The 18,912-nt window shown below is 29.7% G+C and overlaps 1 protein-coding gene across 2 annotated transcripts; it reads left to right on the top strand.

Moving 5' to 3' along the window:
* Window positions 1-3,832: 3,832 nt before the first annotated feature.
* On the top strand, window positions 3,833-12,742 carry LOC132604329 (WAT1-related protein At1g09380-like). 2 transcript variants are annotated; one of them, XM_060317783.1, is made up of 7 exons: window positions 3,833-4,107; window positions 9,000-9,062; window positions 9,186-9,302; window positions 10,948-11,191; window positions 11,294-11,449; window positions 12,022-12,173; window positions 12,346-12,742. In XM_060317783.1, the coding sequence occupies exons 1-7, from the start codon at window positions 3,932-3,934 to the stop codon at window positions 12,356-12,358; spliced, it is 921 nt and encodes a 306-aa protein (XP_060173766.1). In that variant the 5' UTR covers window positions 3,833-3,931; the 3' UTR covers window positions 12,359-12,742. The 2 variants fall into 2 exon arrangements, with proteins under 2 accessions (XP_060173766.1, XP_060173765.1); XM_060317782.1 differs by having other exon boundaries at window positions 3,834-4,107; window positions 12,291-12,742.
* Window positions 12,743-18,912: the final 6,170 nt, after the last annotated feature.

The raw sequence follows: 18,912 nt of genomic DNA, 5'->3' as shown, positions 1-18,912 counted from the left end.
GCTTAATATTAAGCTAAACTACTCTCCTTTTATATATATAATATAGATAGATTATTATTAATTATTAGTATTATTAGTAGTAGTAGTAGTAGTAGATTATTAAATTAGGCAATATTTTTAACTACAATTAATAACTTCTTTAATAATTAATGCAAATAGAATTTGTTGCCAAGTGGCTTGTTCATATTACGCCACTTGACTTAATATTAAGCTAGACTACTCTCTTTTTATATATATATAGATTATTATTAGTAGTAGTAGTAGTAGATTATTAAATTAGGCAATGTTTTTAACTACAATTAATAACTTATTTAATAATTAATGCAAACAGAATTTGTTGCCAAGTGGCTTGTTTATAGTACGCTACTTGGCTTAATATTAAGCTAAACTACTCTCCTTTTATATATATAATATAGATAGATTATTATTAATTATTATTATTATTATTAGTAGTAGTAGTAGATTATTAAATTAGGCAATATTTTGAACTAAAATTAATAACTTCTTTAATAATTAATGCAAATAGAATTTGTTGCCAAGTGGCTTGTTCATATTAAGCCACTTGGCTTAATATTAAGCTAGACTACTCTCCTTTTATATATATATATAGATTTTTTCTCTCTTTCGTCATTACTTTTTTTTCTTCATATCCTTCTTTCTACTCAAAATCACTCATCACACCCCCCCCCCCCTCCACATAACCACTTCAAATTGCCACCTATTGTTATTTTTGCTTCATCTTTTGTTTATATTTTCTTCATTTATTCATCTCGATTTTAGCGCAACATAAATTAAATCCATATTTTACTCCAAAAATGTATGATAAATCCCCACAATACTTTCTCTTTCCTTTTATAATTTTTTTACCATCTAAATACATCTACAATTATCCTACAAATGCATCATATAGTATAATGTTAAGGAGTTCAAAAAAGAGAGGAGGAGGAGTATAGAAAAACAGAAGAAAATAAGTATCCCTTGAAATCTTAAATACACTCTTTTCCGCTATCCTGTGAAATTCATCTCTATCTTTCTCGTCGAACTTTTTATTTCATCCTCATACTCATCAATTAACGTTGACGCAACAGGATGAGAAGGCAGACTTCCAAAAACTTTGGCGAATCTTCTGAAGGATCATTTTTCTATCTTCTTGTTAATCCTTTGAAGGTGCAGACTCACAAAAAAAAATAGTGAGACTGAAATCTCATATGTATAAATCCAAAAACAAAGTTGGTTTTGAAGTGGAAGAAGATTTGTGGTTGAAATAAAAATGCTACTGTATATTTATAGGTTTAACGCTGGCTGCAATTATATTCACGTTATCCATGGTCGAAGTAATGAAATTTAATGTTAAAGGAAATATAGATATAAAAAAATGGAAGTAAATGAGTGATAATCATCAGGTTGAGCCGAAAGGCTTTCCTGTGTGCTAATTAAAAAAAATTATATAAAAAAAACATAACGGTTATTATAACTAAACCGTGCATTAATATTGACATTCATGAATTGGTGTAGTGATTCAGGCCTAAGAATTTCAACAGCCACCTTTGTAAACCCTTAACTACTCTCTCCGTGCTTCCTCTTATTCCTTACATTTACAATTATTTTACATTTGACTTTCATTCACTTCCTTTTCATAATTTCTTTATCCAATTTAACGTCCTCATTAATTGTATCAGTTACAAAACAAATGACTGTTGTTTTGGGAAGCAGCTGAAAATTCACATAAATAAATGTCTTCCAAAAGCATTCAAGTGTTAGACTATGTGCATGCACTCCTAAATAATAATGGAGTAACAATGAATGAAAATAAAGAAGGTGAATTTATTTATTTATTGCAGATTTATTGGACATCAAATAAGGGGAAAATCCCAAAAAAAAATGAGAAAAAAGATATATAGGAATGGTGACCATAGAGAGGTGTCACATCACCTTGTCTATGCCTAGCTTTATATTATATATAGTCAAACCTCTCTATAAAAGCACCGTTGAGTCCAATTTTTTTTGGCTGTTATAGAGAATGACTATTATACACCTATAACAACATTGACATTTCAATAATATTTCGTTGTTATAGACAAAAAAGATGCGTAAAATCTAATCTTTTATTTTTAATTGCCAAATTTTAAGCTTAATCACACTTTGTATAACGAAGTAAAATCTTTTAACGATGAAAATATATATATTCATATGATATTCTTTGTCATAAATAGTGTATTAAAGGATCAAATATTTGGTCAAAATCTCTATATTTATTATTGGTAAGCATAGATATTCTATTTTTAGAAAGATGGTAATTAATATATTAACAAAAAAGAAGATAGCTGTTATATGGGGGGTAATTTTACAAAGAGTGTACTGTTATAAAGTTGGCCGTTGCTGTTATAGGTAAAATGTTGTTATAGAGAATTAAAATATAACATAAAAAATCGGTTCCGAAAAAACTTGGCTGTTATAGAGAGGTGTTGAATTGTTATATGGGGATGCTGCTATACAGAGGTTTGACTGTATATATATTATACTATGTGGTTCATATCAACTTTACGACGTGGAGTACCCATAACTTTAAATTTCTCAGTCCACCGCTAGTGATTCACAATATATTTGGGATTCGGCTCATTTATAATTCTTTGTAAGAATTCAGATTTCGATTTTTAAATTTTTTAGACGGTTTGCATATTTGTAAATTATGTAAAAAGTACCGCAATCACAATTTTTCTATTGAAGTAGCTCTAATTTATCTAAACCTTTAAGGGAAAAAATAGTTTGTACTCCAAAAATTATACTTCTATCAAGCCAATAATTTGAACAGAGTTTCAAGACTTTGCTGCTATACAACACGAACATGTAATTGTAAAGATTTCAGTTTATTCCAAGTTAATTAGCTTGCTTAAGTTCCCTTTATTTATTTGTCTTAATTTCTCAAAAAAGATGTAGAAAATAGAAAAAAGATCCATAATAGAAAAAAGATCCATAGCCCTTCTTTTTCTTTCTGATTGAAAATAAGGTGATTGAGACGTGACTTGCTATATTGTGATCATGAGTGAATGCAAGTACATGAAAAATACTGAAATATAATGTTGTGAAGTGAGAATAAATAAAAATTTATGCCCGCTAGGTATAAATTCAATTGCCAAAGAGTAAATCAGCCCATCCGAAGGACAAAAATTAATGACCATGCATCCCGCTTGAAGGACAAAAGTGCAAGTTTTTCGTCTAAAATGTACTAGTCTGAATTAGATCCAATCACCCTATACTAACATGGGTTTAAATTTAACTTTCCCATTTATTTTTCTGCGGTTTAAAGATACAATATATTTTCAGCTAACGAAAGCCAGCTGCTACTAAAACCTACAAGTCTCTATATAATAGTATAAACTAATTGGATCATTGCTAACTACTAGGATAATCTTGTCTCGTAGTCATAGTTTAGTAAAACCTCTGAGAAAATTCAAATAATAACATTAGAAAAAGTTGCATGCTCACACGTCAATTCAACGAGTGTACGTGTCTTTTCATTGTTTTCTACCGCACTTTCACGATTTAAAATTTATAAGTTCTGAATTTGCTACTAAATTCAATTATTTAGTTTAGTTACTAGGTTCATATTTAATAAATTTTCTAATTTAATTACTCGGTTTACATTTAAAAATTTATACATATTTAATTAATTTTGAAGCAAAAATTACCGCGATCATATACTCGGTTTACATTTAAAAATTTATACATATTTAATTAATTTTGAAGCAAAAATTACCGCGATCATATGCACCGGTACCTAAATACTGTAGCTCTGCCCCTAACTGTTTATCTTCTATATAAAAAAAACTTCCATCCCTCTAACTCATCACCATGCCACTCACCCCATTCTTCTCTCTTAAAGCTAAGTATATATAACGATTTTATATGCATAGATATATAGATTGGAGAAATGGGTAAAGATCTATTGCCTTTCTTGTTAATGGTGGTGGTGCAATTTGCTCTTGCTGGCACAGCTATCATAACAAAGCTTGTTATGGATGAAGGCATGGACCCTTATGTCCATTTATCCTATCGACAAATTATTGCCACCATTTCTATTGCACCCTTTGCTTACTTTATCGAGAGGTAACCCCATTCAAATTTTGTGCAAAAATATTTTTTGTCTGAATTTTCATTCGTTGCTCGGTATCAGTATTGAGGTTCGATTAATTTAAATTCGGGCTGTATAGACCTATTTAAGGGGGAGCGCTTCCTAACAGGATTATTTTTCATTCGAAGGGCAAACATGAGATCTCAGATTAAGGGTAGAGGGATCCTATCCATCTCACCATAACCTTTGTTTGTTTAAAAAAAAGATATGTTTCTACATGCTCCATTTTTGTAGATTTTTTCTAAAAAAAAGTTATTTTTGTGGTACAATTTTTTTTGTTTAAATCGGCTGATAAAATATGTTTTAAAGATCGCTCAGTTTATTACTCAAGAACTCAGAGCACAGTTTCACATTTTCTTATTGCTTCATGCTTTCTTTACTTTAGATATGTAATTTGAGCTCTAGTCTTCCGTCTCCATGTAAAATTGTTTGGCTGTGTTTCAGTAGAATTTCATCTCTCCATAAAATTTGGCATATTTTTGCCATCAAGATTCAACAAAAAACTTAGCTAAAAAGATTAATATACGCTAGTTTGTCTTGGAATGGATGGAATATTGAAGGTTGGAACTTGCTATTTTCTATATAATAATATACGTAATCGCAAAAATGTTGTTGAAAGTAAAGGTGTCAACCGGTTAAACTGTAACCGGTTTAACCGGTAACCGGAACCGGTTAAACCGGAACCGAACCGGAACCGGTTATACCGGTTAACCGGTTCCGGTTAACCGGATATTAATTTACCGGTCCGGTTCCAAAATTTTTTTAACCGGAACCGGTTAAACCGGTTAAACCGGAACCGGAACCGGTTAAACCGGTTAAACCGGTTAAAATTAAAAAAAAAATAGTATATATATTAAGTATATATTGTATATATAGTAGATATGTATACATAGTATATATATTAAGTTATACTTATATATATATATATATATATATATATATATATATATATATATATTAAGTTATGCATATATTTAGTATATATATTAAGTTATACATATATATAGTATATATATTAAGTATATATTGTATATATAGTATATATATTAAGTATATATTGTATATATAGTAGATATGTATATATAGTATATATATTAAGTTATACATATATATAGTATATATATTAAGTTATATATATATATATAGTATATATATTAAGTATATATTGTATATATAGTATATATATTAAGTATATATTGTATATATAGTAGATATGTATATATAGTATATATATTAAGTTATACCTATATATATATATATATATTAAGCTATACCTATATATAGTATATAGTACATATATATACATATATATAGTATATATATTAAGTTATGCATATATTTAGTATATATAGTATATAGTACATATATATACATATATATAGTATATATATTAAGTTATGCATATATTTAGTATATAGTACATATATATACATATATATAGTATATATATTAAGTTATATCTATATATATATATATATTAAGCTATACCTATATATAGTATATAGTACATATATATAGTATATATATTAAGTTATACATATATTTAGTATATATATTAAGTTATACATATATATAAGTATATAGAGTATATAGTACATATATATTAAGTAGTATATATATTAAGTTATACATATATATAGTATATATATTAAGTTATACATATATTTAGTATATATATTAAGTTATACATATATTTAGTATATATATTAAGTTATACATATATATAGTATATATAATAAGTTATACATATATATATAAGTATATATAGTATATAGTACATATATATAAGTATGTATAGTATATATATTAAGTTATACATATATATAAGTATATATAGTATATAGTACATATTTATATATAAGTATATGTAAGTTATACATATATATAGTATATATATTAAGTTATGCATATATTTAGTATATAGTACATATATATACATATATATAGTATATATATTAAGTTATATCTATATATATATATATTAAGCTATACCTATATATAGTATATAGTACATATATATAGTATATATATTAAGTTATACATATATTTAGTATATATATTAAGTTATACATATATATAAGTATATAGAGTATATAGTACATATATATTAAGTAGTATATATATTAAGTTATACATATATATAGTATATATATTAAGTTATACATATATTTAGTATATATATTAAGTTATGCATATATTTAGTATATAGTACATATATATACATATATATAGTATATATATTAAGTTATATCTATATATATATATATATTAAGCTATACCTATATATAGTATATAGTACATATATATAGTATATATATTAAGTTATACATATATTTAGTATATATATTAAGTTATACATATATATAAGTATATAGAGTATATAGTACATATATATTAAGTAGTATATATATTAAGTTATACATATATATAGTATATATATTAAGTTATACATATATTTAGTATATATAATAAGTTATACATATATATATAAGTATATATAGTATATAGTACATATATATAAGTATGTATAGTATATATATTAAGTTATACATATATATAAGTATATATAGTATATAGTACATATTTATATATAAGTATATGTAAGTTATACATATATATGTATACGAAAAGCACTATTCTGTATTGGTGACTTGCTGTTAGGCTGTTAGTCAGTAAATATTTAAACTTTAATTATAAAGTTGTATAACATATGAAAATATAGCTACAATATACAAATAAATACTATAATATATATATATAATACAAAAAACAAAAAAAAAATAGATTTTAATCACTCCAAACCGGACCGGTTCCGGTTTGAGGTTTAAAACCGGTAAACCGGAACCGGTTAAACCGGAACCGGTTAGGCGGTTCCGGTTTTGGAACCGGAACCGGCCGGTTTTCTAACCGGTTCCATAACCGGTTCCGGTTCCAACCGGTTGACAGTACTAGTTGAAAGTGAATCCAATTTTTATGTACTCTAGAAACTAGTAATTAAGTAAAGCTCCATAAAAGCTGCCTCACGTTTAAAGGAATTTTTATTTTTCTCTTAGGGATGTTTGCAAAACACTCCCGTCTTTTCTATTTTTTAATAATAATTATTATTAGTATTCAATATTTTTAAAATAATTTAGTCATACAAATTATTGCTTTGATAACTCTTGTATAAAATCCCTAATTGAATGTTATTTTAAATAAATTGATTTTTTGGACTTCAAATCCTTTGTTAGACAGAGAATCTTGTCAACGGCAGCCTCATTTATTAGTAAAGCCTGAGCAATGCACACAATCATATGAAACAAGTACAATGAAATCACAATGCAAGAAGTACAATACAATATATTTAACGGAAAAGGGTCAAATATACCCCTGTACTATTAAAAAATGGCCAAATATATCCCTCGTTATACTTTGGGTCCAAATATACCTGTACCGGACACAAATATATCCCTCCACCGTTAAATTTGATCAAAGTGGACATGTGGCATTGACATTTTGGAGAAGTGAACACCATATGGCATGCCACCTCACACCTCCGATCCATTTTACATCCTCCTCTCACATCCTCACTACCAAGAACATTGAACAACTACAGTACTACAAAGAAAAGAGCTGACACAACTTGTTTATTAGGCAGAAATCCTCTAGCCTGGCAAGAACACATGTACCTGGACTCAATTTAAACACCAAACCCTTTGTCATGAACATGACAAAGCAATAACAACAAAACATACAGCAAGTCAATGTTTAGAGAGCACTAAGGTTTAACTTTCCATTTTACTTAGACTTGTCGTTTCTTTATCTTTGAATCGTGTTTTCAGATATCAAAGTTTACGAGTTTTGAGGTCATCAAATTTACTTTTCCATTTTGTTTGGACTTTTCATTTCTTCTTATATCATGTCTTCAGATATAAAAATTGATGGCTGATGTACACTTTTCCCTATATTTACCACGCGAATAAGATGGAGCATAGAGCAAACTCAAAAATTCCACTAGTATCTAAGTTTCAGTATCAGATGGTTCAGTCTATCCCTCTTAATATATAAATAACACTAATATTCTGGCATGATTATATGCCAACCTACAAATGTCGCCAGTTAAACCAAAATTACCCCTCCAATGTTCTCAGATTTAAGATTTTACAAGCTATAGTGAAGGTGGATAACAAATCACTCCCTAGCCTCTCATGACGGTCTAATTAATATGGTGTCAATGTTCTTGGTAGTGAAGATGTGAGGGGAGGAAATAAAAATGGGTTGGAGGTGTGAGGTGGCATGCCACGTGGCATCCACCTCACCAAAATATCAATGTCATGTGTTCACTTTGGTCAACTTTAACGATAGAGGGGTATATTTGTGCCCAAAGGATAACAGTAGGGGTATATTTGGACCCAAAGCATTACGAGGGGTATATTTGGCCCTTTTCCGATAGTACAGGGGTATATTTGACCCTTTTCCGTATATTTAATAGTACAAAGTCTCATCAAAATGTTCTCCAATTTGCTACAACTATTATTTTAGTGTTAATAGAGCTTTTTGTTCCTCAATTATAGCTAAATTCTAATTTTATATGTTCTTGTTTTATATGATTAAGAACATTATATTTAACCTTCAATTAATTAAAATATATATTTTTCATCGATTTATATAGAAAATATGTAATACTTGGACCGTTGTTGAACTGTATTACCGTCGTAACATACTTTTCATTCACTAAGTCAAATACCAAAACACATTTTTTCGAAAAAAAAAAAAAATTCCGTCACACCAAACACTCACATATTAGATGTTTATCCTTTTCTTCTTTACATCTTTTGTACATATATAATTCATTGGTAGACTGATTATTATATATGTCCTGCCACAGGAAAACAAGGCCTAAGTTGACACCATTTACACTTTTCCTAATCTTCATGTGTTCTATTATTGGGTAAGATTTCACTTAATTTCCAACCTAATTTCCCTTGTTTCACGTGATTAATATTTTTTAATCAAATTATATTATGGAAAAACTATAATCGCTATGATTTGTCGGTGTGCATGATACTTGCAGGGTAACAGCAATGCAAATGACGTGTTTTATCGGATTAAAGAATTCCACAGCAACTATTACAACAGCTTTGTCTAACTTAGTCCCGGCAAATACTTTCCTTCTTGCCGTCATTTGCGGGTAATATTTTTGACTTCATGTTTTATGCATTAAGAGTATAATGAATTAGTTTTTGAGATTCAGTTAGGTCCAGTATGAAGATTCTTAATATTGGCATCATAGTCAAACCTATCTGAATTCTTGATTTACCTTATGTTAGGCCTTCGTATTATGCTATCCACACTTCAGTTGATAGGCTCAACATGTGAAAGGCAATAATAGTCGCACATCACATGTTGGATGGGCAATTGGACCTTTTATATGATCTTGGATAATATAAACTCTTCATAAACTAGCTCTTAGGGTTAAATTAGGCTCAAAGTTACGTTTAATTTTTAACGAGGTATCATAGTTAGGCCTATTAGAATTCTTGAGTCACCTAATGTTGGCCTCCATATTATGTTATCCACGCTTCAATTGGCAAGCCTGGATGTGTGGTGGATGTTAGTCGTCCCACATCGTTTATGGGATGACCAATTGGACTTTTTTATAGTCTTGGATAATCCTCATCTCATAAACAATCTTTTCGGATTGAGTTAGGTCCAAGGTTCGTCTTCTTAACAAGGTATCATAGTTCATGGTGTTCGCGTCCCAGTTGGCAAACCTACTTATGCAAAGGGTGTTAGTAGTTCCTCATCATTTATGGGATGGACAATTGAACTTTTGATTTGATCTTTAACAATCTTCAGCTCATGAGCTAGCTTCTAAAATTGAGTTAGGCCAAGGTCATTTTCTTAACATATGATATGTCAAATTACATTGATACTGCCAAAACTTGTCTACACAATAAATATAATGTATATAATTTACAGGGGTAATTTCATAAATATACAATTTGGTCACTTATGATGAAAAAAAATAGTCCAAAACTTACATTGCAAAGCTTCTACCCATATACACTCATATACAATATTATAACTCATATTCCCATATACACCCATATTTTCCCATGTACAATATTATAACTCATATACCCATATACACCCATATACAATATTATAACACATATACCCATATACAAAATCACTTTTAGGCTTTAGCAATTTGAGCAAAAGAAACCACAAATGTGAGTTATTAAAAAAAAATCGATCTCTGGAGAGTACTAAGGAAACATTGAAAATGCAAACACAAAACGAATACTCCAATCACAACGACATGCAATATTATGAAATGTTAGCGAAAGATGGAAAAAAAATTGAGAATTGAAACGATATAAACAATTATCTCACACCAACATAAAAGAAAAATAAAAAAAATAAAAAATGAGAGTGTGTCGTCTGCTCAGGTTCAGATCAAATCCACAATAACAACTACGAATGAATCAAAGAAAGAGAGAGAGAGATTTTACCAGAGGGGGAAGAGAGAGAGAGAAGGGGGGAGGAGGATGAAATATATACTCATAATAACTAAAATTTAAGCTATGTATACCGCATAATTTTCCGACGAAGGCTGTGCACCTGACCACCCTTCGCCTAAGGTGGCTCCGCCCATGGGAGGGAGTGGGTCATTTTTTGAAAAATTTAGCAAAATGAGTCAATTTTGATAGCATTGCTACCCTAATTGACATAGGGTGTAATTTTCTCTAATTTAAATTCATTCATTCTTGTCCCTTGAGCACATATGTATATATATGTCTAATTTAGAAAACTTTGTTTTACATATGAAGGCTTGAAAAAGTAGGAGTGAGAACTAAAGCAGGACAAGCCAAAATGATGGGGACAATACTGTGCATTAGTGGAGCTGTGTTGCTATCATTATATCACGGGAAAGTGGTGATTGACAATCTGGGGATTCATTGGAAATATTCATCACATAATACGAGCAAAAATAACAGCCATGGCAACTTCTTTACTGGACCCTTTCTAGTCATAATCAGCACTATGGCTTATTCTGTATGGTTAATCATACAAGTAAGATTACTAATCTTTCTCTTAATTAAATTTCTAATAATTTTCTTAAACTTACCACTAATTATACTTTTGTTTTTCTTCTTATTTTCGTTTTGGTGTTAGCCAAGTGTTATTTTGAGGTACCCTGCTCCATATTCTAGCACAACATTGATGTTCTTCATGGCAAGCTTGGAGTGTGGAATTATTGCAATTTGTGTTAATCATGACAAAACTGCCTGGTCTTTGAATTCCATCAGAGCTATTTCAGTTCTTTATAACGTAAGTATATATGTTTTCACTTTTCATATGCATAAATAGTTTTTAAAAATATTTACAGATGAAAATCAGAATCTAAGTTATATTATCACTCTTAGTATTTTTAGGTCTAAACGGTTTCTCATACTTAATGAGGTCTTTTTATAGTTCATGAGCTGCTAAAAGCTAACTCTATTGTCAATAACTATTGGAAGTTGTCTTTGGGTTTGCTAATCCCAACCCAGGCCCCTTAAATCCCCTTACCAGGTATCGTGACCAATTTCCAGGCCCACGATTGGCCCGATCCGATCCCTTTGACAAGTATTGAATTCAGGAGTGAGCATGAAAAGCTGATAATATTGTTTGATATTCTAATAGTAATTAAACATATAATACAAGCAATCTCATAGAGAAAGATTTCGCTTTATGAATTATTCATGCATATATGCCAGTGTTTTCAACTTAACACTGTCATTGTGATAAACAACTTGTCTCGTTGTGACTTATCTTCCCTCGTTAGTTTTTGTGCTTATATAGACTTACTTGAACATGTAACATTTTTTTTTATATTAATATATACTTACACTTTTTTTTAGGGAACTGTGAACTCGGCACTAGCATTGTATTTGGTTACATGGTGCATCAAAAGAAAAGGACCTTTATATGTCTCTATGTTCCTCCCCTTGATGTTAGTCATTTCTGCCTTTTTCAGCTGGACACTGCTCGGTGAGAAGTTATACGTTGGAACGTAAGTTGAAATTCAATTGAAAATAACAAATTATCAATTAATTATATTTTTTGTTAGTACATTACAATGAATCTATATATATAATTGATTAGTCTTTTTATTTTTATTTTTTACCAGAATTTTAGGGTCAATTGTGACTCTTACTGGATTCTATGTTTTTTTATGGGCGAAGAAAAAAGAGATAACGCGTGCCACAGAACATGTTGAGGAGGAGACGGAGGAGGAGGTGCGTAAAGAAAAGGACAAATTGACTAAGATTGATGACTTGGAAGTGCAATTCTCACAAAATTCAAATGCCAACTCAAATTAAATCTTCCCCTATGCCCAAAGCCATATTTATGATTAAGGATACATATAACTTTAGGGAACATAACAAACTAACAGATATATAAGCAACGCATGAAACTATTGTAATAGTAAGACAGCAATTTTTTTGACAATTCCTCTTTTGTTTGCGTTGGATGCTGTATAAATTGACAAGTCGAGAACAACATGTATTAGAACCTTGAATTGTAAAGTGAGCTAGAGTATCGCTACAAGTTTGGCTGTATGTCTAGCTTCTTTTCGAATTTTGTATTTTTTTTAAAAGTTTATTGAATTTGTGTACAAATTATTCATGTGCAACTCAGTAACTTAAAAATATATTAAAATTCAAAACCTATAAATTTCAAATTCCAAACTTTACTTCTGACTATTAAAGGGTACCAACCACTTTGATTGAAAAAGAGCTGACTGGTGTCTGATGCCATCGTTGCAGCTTAGCTGGCGTTAAAGTTAAATTGTGTCTGATATCACAATTTATGTGATACACTTTCATTTTTAGTCTATAAAAAAAGAATAATACATTTCCTTATTTGGTAACAATTTAACTTTAAATTTTACCTTTCTCGCTTAACGAGATGATCTATAACCACATAAATATCTTTGGCTTATTTTAGACCACAAGATTCAAAAGTCTTCCTTTAGTTTTTAAATTTCGTGTCCAGTCAAACTATATCAGATAAATTGGAACGGAGGGACTACTCCCTCTGTCCCAATTTATGTGACACTTTTCGCTTTACGAGATTCAAACTGCATGAACTTTGACCAACATTTTAAGATGTATTTTTTTACCAAATTAATATAGGAAAAGTTTCAACTTATAGCACTTTTCTTGTAGTTTTCAAATATATAAATTTTAATCTAAAAATATTGAGTTAATCTAGTCCAATTTAACTTCAAAATTTGATCAAAATAACTCTAGAAAAACGAAAAGTGACACATAAATTGAGACGAAGAGAGTATTTATCATGTCATATTCCAATATGGCTTCAGACATCCTCCAACTCCCCTTTCATCACCACATGGAAAAGCCTTCGACCACAAACTTTTTGCCAGAATTAGGGTAGCCATCAGGGGCGGAGCCATGCTAGCTCCAGGATTTCATCCGAACCCTCTCAGTGAAAAATTACAGTGTATTTTCAAAGTTAAAATTATTTTACTATGTATATATAGTAGATGTTGAACCCCCTGACTTGTTCGTGTATTTACTTTTTAGAATTTTTAAACCCCCTGGATGAAAATCCTGACTTCGCCACTTGTAGCCATTGAATCCGACGTCCCACACATTTACAAACTCATTCGACAGTTATTTGTTTATCACAACATCTCTCATCTCTTAAAATCAACTGAGTCCTCAATTGCCTCGGCGCTATTTAACCCAAAACTTGCTCATCTTGCCCCACTGGCAAGGTCGGCTCGAAGGTAAAGCCACTGAAAGTATTGCTTTGAAACCCAAGAAATTGAAGGCCTCAACATATATATATCTATTCATATATAAGTATCAGCGGTGAAATTAAAAATTTTACTAACGAATTTTAAAATATAAAAGGATAAACACTCGAAAAAGCTAAATGAATTGAATATATAGTATATATCCTTCTCTAGTTGGAAGTTGATTATTCATTTTTTTTCCTTCTTCACTTCCATGCGCTTTAAAGAAAGTGTATCAGTGCTCTGTGCCACGTAAGCGTCCAACAAAAATGAAGGCTATCAAACTGCTAAGTTCGAACTTCGAAGGGAGGGATAATTAGGACCTGGAATAGATTAATGATGGTTTCCAAAATTTATGTTTTTATTATTAAGATAATGTGGATAAGGTTGCACGAACGAGTGAATAAATTATGATTTTAGGGTTTTGAGTTTGGCTGGTAAGGCTCTTGAAGCATTTGACAATGATAATTCTAACTAATAGCTTGTTTGGATCGTTGTTACCTATTGCATATATTGTCGTATTTGTTACTTTAAATTATATAATATTTGTTTTGATTATTATTATATCGTATCATTAAATTCATCCTTATATAATGACAAAAATTTCATTTTGTTTAATGACATATTTGTGATCATGTTATTTTATAATCTTATTTTATATTTTACTCTACCCGTACCTTTTTTTAATAATAACTCTTCCTGTACCATTTTTTTCCCTTTATGATATTCGTTTTATTAAATCTCAACAAATATTAAATTTGAAATCATAATTTAATAGTACAATGATTTAAAAAATATTAAAGTTGAACTCATTAAATTGAATTATTGCCGATGTAATCATAAAAAGCTAGCTTTTTAGGAATTTTAGATCAAGCTTCTGAGAAACTTTGATTTTCTGCTGGCCCAGCACTAACTCTTCGATATATTTCTTGCTGGAAGTACCTCTAATCCCATTGATAACAAGTAGGCCTAAATAATTCAATCGGGATTGTTGCTGAACCATAACACATGGTTCCGGATAGACCTCAACAGAAAACTGAAAAATAAAGATAGCAAGTGACTGAGTTATAATAATATGGAGAAGAAAATAAATCCTATATCCGACTCTATCTAATATCAAACAACTTCTCAAAAAGCAATGAAATGTTTTATATTAATTTACATTTCAATTTCTATCTACATAGTGATAATGTAAAGTCCAGATGTAGCTCAATAACTATAAAACTAGTTATTGGGCAACGATGGACACTTTGAAGAGAGATCAAAATGTAAGATGAGAAACCGATCTAACATTTTTACTCTCCTCACCTTTGTTTTCCAGACATGTAACGGTGTCCACCAATTGACATTTGGTGGACACCTGACTATATGTCTGGTATTAAATAAGTTATATATATATATATATATATATATATATATATATATATATATATATACATGGACAATTTAATTGTACATAAAAGTTAAAACTATAATCCAAAATATATATTAACTGGATCTAGAATATAGACGAATTATGTTGATATGAAATTTTGAGAGATTTAAGAGTACAAACAACAATGTACCCAGTGTAATCTCACATGTGAGTCTGCAAAGAACAGAATATACACATACATTAATCCTATCTTTATGTGATAAAGAGTTTCCGATAAGACCCTGGACTCGAAAGAAATGTAAACAGATAGCAGTAAAATTGAATGGGCAGAGGAGGAAGAGAACGACTGATATAAACTGGGTGTCATCTTATAATGAAAAAATAGCGGCCGAAATAAATATAAACTGGAATTAGGGCACCATTTTGGAGTTCATTTGGGCCTGAAGTTTCAAAGCTGTAAGGCCCATATTATTTTTAATTACTTATATTGGTTTGTACTGATTTTATTGGAGATTTGCACGAAATGATACATTCGTGCAACTATTAAAATATTGTTCTCGGTTTAGATATTTGCAAAACGGATCCCATTAAATTTCATAAGTAGCTATAATTTATAGCGTAATTACGAAACATAGTTACAGTTTGCCTATGTATGAAACGTAGCTACAATTGTTGTATCACGCGATTCTATCAGCGAAAGAGATGTATTAGACGGCGGTTATCAATTATTTTTGGAGCGCATATTGTAGCTGTATCTGAAAACCAAAAAACGCATATTGTATCAGCACATACAATTATGCATGTGTATTGTTCATTTGCTACAAAACCCAAAATATAGGCTACATTTCGTAATTTTGAAAACTATAGCTTATACCGTAAATACAGTCTAAATGTTTGTCACGTAGCTTAATTTTTCCCAAAAACAATTATGTACTAAAATATATTCATAAGTTGAGCGGAAGGGATGATAAAGAAACACCGGCAAGAGGAACCAAAACATATGTATGTAAATGTCGTGAAGCAACAGATTGATTGAATCTCTTCAATACAAGTTAAGATTTTGAGTGATGTTTTGCTATTGACCTAAAAAGAATGCACCAATTTGGATTTGCCTTCCATTCAGAAATATCTTAGCTTTTAGCAGAGGTGTCAAATAGGCGAATTGGACTAAATTTGAACGGTCAAAATGAGTTGAGTTAATAAATGGGTGGGTCATTGACACACCCAAAAGTTACTTGGGCTAAAATGGGCTGAAATGCGGGTCATAACCCAATCCGCCCAATTTTTACTAAGTTTTAATTGCTTTATTTGTTCTTTTATAATATTTTAGCACTTTGTAAAATTGTTATTTTTTTTATTATGGCTATATATAACATTCCAAAATTAAAAAAAAAAAAAAACTTTTTTCAAAATATTTTGTAAGATTTTTCATGAGTCAATTTGGGCTACATATATATCAGGCTATCAACCCAACTGGGGGGGGGGGGGGGGGGGGTTTCCATAACCTGCCCTAACTTGAACGGATTGGACAGGTTATATTTTCATAGGCTAATTTTGCCTCCTTTGAGCACAAGTTAATTAAATGACCAAGGAAGAACAACTTCAATTTTGAATATTTGTCTCTTAAAAACAGGATTCTTTTCATGTTGTACACACATGAGACAAGAATGAAATTAAAATGGAATAAGCTTCAACAACATTATTTTACAATGAGCAAGTATGAATAAAAGAGGGAGTCAATTAACTTCACAGGTACATATTATATAGCTCATGCTAATGTAATGTTAAAAATGTATTACTAAGTACTAACTCACTCAAGCTCTGCTGTAATTGTTAATAAGCATCATCTGATTGTGTAGTTGCACTATCTGAAATATTACAGTAAGGGATAATTTGAGCCAGTCCACTAACAGTAAACGGTATATTTGGGACCAACTTCAGACGTATGGTAAATTAGTTTTATTTTTCATAATTGAGGGGCAAATCTAAGTCAATAATCCACTAACAGTAAAAGTATAGTCATGATCAAATTCACACGAATGGTAAATTTACTATATATACTGTAGTTGAGTATTTTTTGAGTCCGGCGCCAAAATGACACGTTTTTGAACCTTGAAGATAAAAATGGTATGTCTTTTTTTTTTTTTATACCAAAAGGGGCTTTTCGTTGGTTATCCAACGAAATGTTAACCCCATTTAACATTTCCATCAAATGTAGAAAAAAAAAATGTATTTCGTTACATACCTGACGAAATACAATTTTTTTTTTGTATTTCGCTAGGTTACTAGCAAAATGTAATTCATTTAAAAAAAAAAAAAATTCACTTTTTCGTGCATTTTTTTAAGTTTCCTAAAATAAAATTATGAAAATATAAATTTTTTAGGACACAAAAAAATCAATTTTCCTGATTTATTGTTTCAGATATTTTAATTAATTAAAAAAAATCCAATTTTTCATTTCTTTTCAAAAGCAGGTTTAAAAAATGAGATTCATTTTTCCTGATTCTAAAAAACCATTTTCCAGATTTAAAAAAAAAATAATTTGCCAGTAATAAAATACCATAATTTACATATATATATTTTTAAAAATTTAGTATTGACCGTTAGTCAAAGGGCATAAATGAGCCAAAAAGTTGAATTGAGGGGTATTCGTAGCAAAATAGATGAATGAAGGGTATTTTTAGACCTTTTTTAAAAGATCGCAACATATTCGAAATAAAGTTACGCATTACAAAATAACACACTTAAGGAACACTTAGTGTTTTTTTTTCCATAAAAAGATCGCAACATCTTATTTTAATAAAAAAAAAAAATTGGCAACACTCAGTGTTTTTTTTTCCATACTTTGACCAACGATTAGTCGTGTGTCAAGATTCCGAAATGTCAATATTTTATATAGAACCTGATATTTTTTTTCTGCGTACAATAATGTAAGCTCAATACATCAAGGATACATAGATGTTCAGATTGTCGTTTTAGGGGTTGAAAAGGTGCCCGAAGTAAGTTTTGTTTGGAAACTTTAGGTTTAAGTGTTTTATTTTTTAAGATTTTGATTCAAGCTGTTATTTTTTAATCAAGACATAACTTTATTTTGAATATAAATTTAATTCAATTAGATAAAAACATAGTTAAAAAATATAGGAGAAAGAGTAGTTGTAAATTGGTGAAAGAGTAGTTGTAAATTGGTGAAACTTTAAACAGTCATAACTTTGCGCTCGGATATCCGATTTATGCAATTTTCTTTTTTGATTTTGCATATTTTTCCGAGATCTAGCAACGCAAACCGCCACCCTGGCCGATTTTCTAGAAAACCTCTTTTTTCCCTTCCAATTTTAATTTTCCCCCAAATTGGCGGGAAATTTTCAGTTTTCTTTACTTATAATATGATGATGCGCAATAGACTTCAACATAAAAATTTCGAAGTAATGTAGCTGTGAATGTCAATTTCACTTATGTGGTTTCAATTTTTGAAAACAAAGCTGACTAATTTTCTCGACATATAAAGTTCTAAAATAAATTTACAAAAATATAACACTTAAACCTAAAGTTTCCAAAACTACTGCAGTAAAATACTGCTTTATACAAAAAATAATATTTAACGTAGTATTTTAC

The sequence above is a fragment of the Lycium barbarum genome, chromosome 7 (assembly GCF_019175385.1).
Source record: "Lycium barbarum isolate Lr01 chromosome 7, ASM1917538v2, whole genome shotgun sequence".
Lineage (NCBI taxonomy): Eukaryota > Viridiplantae > Streptophyta > Magnoliopsida > Solanales > Solanaceae > Lycium > Lycium barbarum.
Note: the sequence above shows the minus strand (reverse complement) of the source record. Positions and strands in the feature narration are given on the sequence as shown.

What these genes read in the sequence shown, in the direction of transcription:
- LOC132604329 (XM_060317782.1), top strand. Translation starts at nt 3,932, where the DNA reads ATGGGTAAAGATCTATTGCCTTTCTTGTTAATGGTGGTGGTGCAATTT. An exon ending in CTGTATGGTTAATCATACAA is followed by an intron (nt 11,192 to 11,293) that starts GTAAGATTACTA and finishes TTTTGGTGTTAG; the next exon opens with CCAAGTGTTATTTTGAGGTA. An exon ending in GAGAAGTTATACGTTGGAAC is followed by an intron (nt 12,174 to 12,290) that starts GTAAGTTGAAAT and finishes ATTTTTTACCAG; the next exon opens with AATTTTAGGGTCAATTGTGA.